This window comes from Coenobita brevimanus, chromosome 110 (genome assembly GCF_032717465.1).
Source record: "Coenobita brevimanus isolate Jiangsu-jjx chromosome 110, ASM3271746v2, whole genome shotgun sequence".
Taxonomy (NCBI): domain Eukaryota; kingdom Metazoa; phylum Arthropoda; class Malacostraca; order Decapoda; family Coenobitidae; genus Coenobita; species Coenobita brevimanus.
Window position 1 is genome coordinate 50,986,659 of NC_137063.1, and position 4,624 is coordinate 50,991,282.

The following is a 4,624-nucleotide window of genomic DNA, read 5'->3' on the forward strand; positions in this document are numbered from 1 at the left end:
TGTGCGTGTGTGCGTATGCTAACATGAAAGACCATGTGCGTATAGGTCCGTAAAAGAAACAACACCCATAACGGAAGAGAGGGAAAGAGAGAGTGCTGGGAGGGAGGAGGAGGAAGCCCCGTATCCTATAAGAAAGTTTGGGTGGGTACCGGAAGCAAGGCGTTTTAGCCAATACGTCACCCACTCTCCTAAGTATATAAACGTCGGGGACTCTCCTTTTTTCATCATTCATTAGTACTTCTCCCTCGTGATCACATCCTTCTCCAACCTGCCTCTGATTCGGATACAGTTTCAACCCATACAATTGTCTCCGTGGCAAAGCACATCTCTGAAGTCTGAATCATTGTGGGCTTTCAGCCGTACCGAATACTCGACTATTTTAAACTTGGTCAGCAGTCCTAGAATCCTTTCCCTTTTCTCGGCCCCGTATATCCCATACAGTAAGTACTGCAACAGAAGCCATGTACCACAATATTTGATTTATATATACTGGATTCTTTTCAAATATACAGGGTCGAAACATGAGACACTATAAATTCAGTGATATAATTTTGGTGCGTCTCTAACAGCCCTACTCTTCCAACGTAATATTTTCTCATGTCGACTGTAATACCAGGGAAGTGATGCAAGATATACTTTGCTGGAGGCAGTGGATTAGCAGCGATTTTGATATGTAACGAATTAGCAGCAACAACTAAATGTCGTCACCTGATTAAAATGGAAGATTCCTTTGAAAGACAGAAAGTTAAAGTTACAGATGTATCGTACATTAATTATGGAAAATAATTAGCCCCAATATCAATCCTGAAGACCCTTATAAGTCAGGAAAAAGATTAGCGGTGTATCTTGCCATTAAAGCCAAACAACACTTTTTGTCACCAGATGACACTGGCTATGACATACCAAGTCTGCCCATACCCTCATCCTCAACTCCCCATTAATTCCCACCAGTACTTATGTCCAGCTAAACACTCGTCTCGTTATAGGCGGTACAAGAGTGGGGCGCCCTTCTTACTTTGGTCACGAAAAGGCTGTCCCTAGCCAAGACCACCGATAGATCAGCATCAGGTTAGACGAGGCGCTACTTGCCTCATAGGTCTAATTGGATGATGGTGTTCACACTAGAGAGCAGGCTTTACAACAGTCTCCGGTAAAGCAAACAGTGCCTCACTCCGGTGATATTCAGCTGATCATGTGACGGCACATACGTTAAGTAATAAATGGATAAGGTTGCTTTCAGTGAAGTTTTTATGTTCCACAGGGGACAGATATACAGTAAAATACCAGCACGAAAGAGACGCGAATCAGTGTCATTCCATACTAATCTAAAGAGGGCAATCATTGTCATTTTTAGCCTTTGGTTCCATCTTAATTGCATTACCTATATATATATATATATATATATATATATATATATATATAAAGGAAACCAGTAATTCCATAGCACTGTTGCTGAAATATATCATAATACCTTGCATCAAAGACGTTGAAAACGCCTCACTAAACACTTGCAGTCGAGCAAGTCTTTGAATTTTGTTTTAACGCCAGTTGATTGTATGCAGTTTGGAGACGCCGCCTCGGACGGAGGGGGTTAAGTTGTGAAGTCAAATCTACTGTCATTTTTTTTCCTTTTTCTGTTCATCTTAGAAACTGTTTGGAACTCATTAGACACCCAAGCGTACATCTGATCCCTTCCCATCTCCTTCACTCCCAATTTTTATCGTTCCTTTCACATTATCCTAAGATGTATAGCCTTCGCTTTTCCAATTTCTTTTCACATCACCGCCAATCCATATACCGTATACCTTCCACCCGCTGCAGTTGTGGGCATGCAGGTTGTGTGTGTGTGGGAGTGGGGGTGGGGGGTAGGGGGGCTGCTAGATATTAAAACTTACTTTTCCTTTCATGTTATCCCAACCTGTGCACCCCACTTCTCTTCCTAACTTCACACCACCACCCGTCTACTGTATATACATTTTCCACCCGCCGCAGATGTGGGCGTGCGGGCGTGGGTGGGTGTGGTGTGCGTGGGTGTGGCTGTTTCTCCTAGCCACAACAACCCCTCCAACAGGTGCACTGTTCGGCACCGCACTCACCACCGCCTCTCTAGGGACAGGTGCTCTTGCTGCTCTAGGCCTACTTGGAGCGGTCGGCATCGGTAAGCATTTCGTCTTTGTCCTTGTGTGTGTGTGTGTGTGTGTGTGTGTGTGTGTGTGTGTGTGTGTGTGTGTGTGTGTGTGTGTGTGTGTGTGTGTGTGTGTGTGTGTGTGTGTGTGTGTGTGTGATTAAGGAAAAAGAAGAATGTTATATCTGAAGGCGAGCCGGGAAGTAGTAATCAGAGAAAACGAATGTAATCCAAAGCATTGAAAACAGTAACTATTTAAGGAACTATCATAAATCTTATTACCATGGAAAAGTGTAGATGGTTATGCCTGTGAGATGGAGTCAGGATTCCAGGGGCTTGAATGGCGAGAGACTGAGAGTGTGACTCATTTAACTGAACAGACTTTTACTAATCTATTAGTTTTTTTTTCCTTGCTCACTGGACCCTATCTCACCCCATCTTTAGGTGGGAGAAGAGGTCTGGATAATGAATATAGTGATGATGATGATGATAATGATGAAAGCTTAATCATTTTTGTTTCATCTCACTCTCACAGGTGTTGCTATCAAGAAGAAGATCTACGCTAGCTACCTCTATGGTGGAGGCTACGGAAAGGGTCATGGGGGAGGCTATGGGGGAGGCTATGGCGGGGGGCATTATGGGGGAGGCCATAGCGGGGAGCATGGGGGCTACGGAGGAGGGTATGGAAGCTATGGTGGAGGCTATGGTGGAGGCTATGGTGGGGGTTATGGTGGTGGGTATGGTGGAGGACACAGCGGGGAACATGGTGGGGGTTATGGTGGGGGATGTGGGGGAGTCTATGGTTGTGGAGTCATCGTTGAGGGATGTGGAGGATATGGTGGGGGTAGTGGAGGGTATGGTGGCGGAAGTGGAAGCTATGGTGGAGGTTCTGGGAGTTATGGTGGAGGGTATGGTGGAGGGTATGGTGGAGGCTGTGGAGGAGTGTATGGTGGGGGCAGTGGGGGGTATGGTGGGGGCAGTGGGGGGTATGGTGGAGGGTATGGTGGGGGGAGCTCCGAAGTCTACCCTGTTCCCGTCGCCAGAAAACGACGTAGTGTTATGGTGAGACGGAGAGTTCTGATTTTTTGTTTACTTTACGAGTTTGCAAATAATAATAATAATAATAATAAATAATAATAATAATAATAATAATAATAATACCGGTACTACTACTACTATGAAAATTGGCATATACAAATGCTAAAATGATTTCAAGACTATATTAACACAAAGTTCCTGACTATACCATATAAGGGCAGTCCAATTAATACGCATCTCAGATCTTGTGTGTTGCAGGGACGGACCAGTCAATGTTACCAGTGCCTCTCCTGCATCATTTTCTACTCCACATAACCTTTTTCATTTTTTCTTTTTTTAGTATCTGTGTCTTTATGCCAATTCATTCAGTAGTTTATTAGCAGTTTCATAAAGCAACGTAAATGTCTGCGCCCCACACCAGCAGACTCAGCCGTCCACACAGCACACGAGCTTTGGGATACGTAATATATGGACCACCTTGTACTTTTACTCCTCGTTTAACTTCTGTATTGTGACGTCTTCTTTTTTTTTTAATTTAACTGTAAATTCACTAGGTGAGCGAGAGCGGAATCAAAGCGGAAGAGACGTCAGTTGAGGGGGAAGTGAAGAAACACTTGCAGGCCACAGCATCACAAGGGGCGAAGGGAGAAGAGGGGGAGGGGGAGGAGGAAAAAGAGGAGGTGGAAGAAGAGGAGGCGCTGGTTGCGGAGGACAGGCTGGGATGTGCACAGCTGCTGGTATGTGAACTGGCTGCTACACCTCCAGCCTCGCTCCCACCACAAGAAATGGCTGTTCTTAACTTTGCCAGGTAAATGAGTGACGAATGTACTCGTAAAGTTGAGGGTGTAGATACAATTCCAGTTTGTAGCGGCCCTTCTTGTATGCCATAGTGGAAAATGCCAATATTAAAACCATAAAACAGCCCACCCCCCACACACACATCATGCGCCAAATACCTACATGATGATGATGATGATGATGATGTATTTTCTGTATCTTCTCTTCCTTTGTTTCGCCTCATCCCTAGGTATGGAAGACGGAGAGGATGAGGACGACGACGATGATAATGATGAAATAGCCTCTAAATGGGAAAGAGGGTCGTGATAATAACAGTATTAATAACGATGACGATGATGACAATAATTCTAATGATGATAATTAACCTTATTCCAATTTTCACACACAGATCAGGCGCCAGATACCTACACCACCCCCACGAGAAAAATTCCTACCCAACCCCGTCTCTCTTCCTCGACGCCAAATGGAGGATTCAGGCGAGGAGATCAAACACAGGTCGCCATGCTAAGAAGGGGTCACCGGAAGCCGTTAAGAAGAGGGAAGGGATGCGACAGCTTGCCTTGGCTGTGGAGGCGGGCCTAAGGGGTACAAACTGCCGTAGACAATACAGTAACTGCCCCTTCACCGGTCCCGAGGTCATGCGAGTCATATCCACGGTCATCC

At 45.2% G+C, this 4,624-nt stretch overlaps 1 protein-coding gene across 1 annotated transcript; it reads left to right on the plus strand.

Annotated features, from left to right (window-relative positions):
- Window positions 1-1,992: 1,992 nt before the first annotated feature.
- Window positions 1,993-3,478, plus strand: LOC145417596 (uncharacterized). The gene is made up of 3 exons (XM_080286301.1): window positions 1,993-2,158; window positions 2,661-3,187; window positions 3,422-3,478. Exons 1-3 carry the CDS (start codon window positions 1,993-1,995, stop codon window positions 3,476-3,478), a joined length of 750 nt encoding a protein of 249 aa, XP_080142427.1.
- The last annotated feature ends 1,146 nt before the right edge of the window (window positions 3,479-4,624 follow it).

What these genes read in the sequence shown, in the direction of transcription:
- LOC145417596 (XM_080286301.1), top strand. Translation starts at nt 1,993, where the DNA reads ATGTGGGCGTGCGGGCGTGGGTGGGTGTGGTGTGCGTGGGTGTGGCTG. An exon ending in ACTTGGAGCGGTCGGCATCG is followed by an intron (nt 2,159 to 2,660) that starts GTAAGCATTTCG and finishes TCACTCTCACAG; the next exon opens with GTGTTGCTATCAAGAAGAAG. An exon ending in GAAAACGACGTAGTGTTATG is followed by an intron (nt 3,188 to 3,421) that starts GTGAGACGGAGA and finishes TGTGTGTTGCAG; the next exon opens with GGACGGACCAGTCAATGTTA.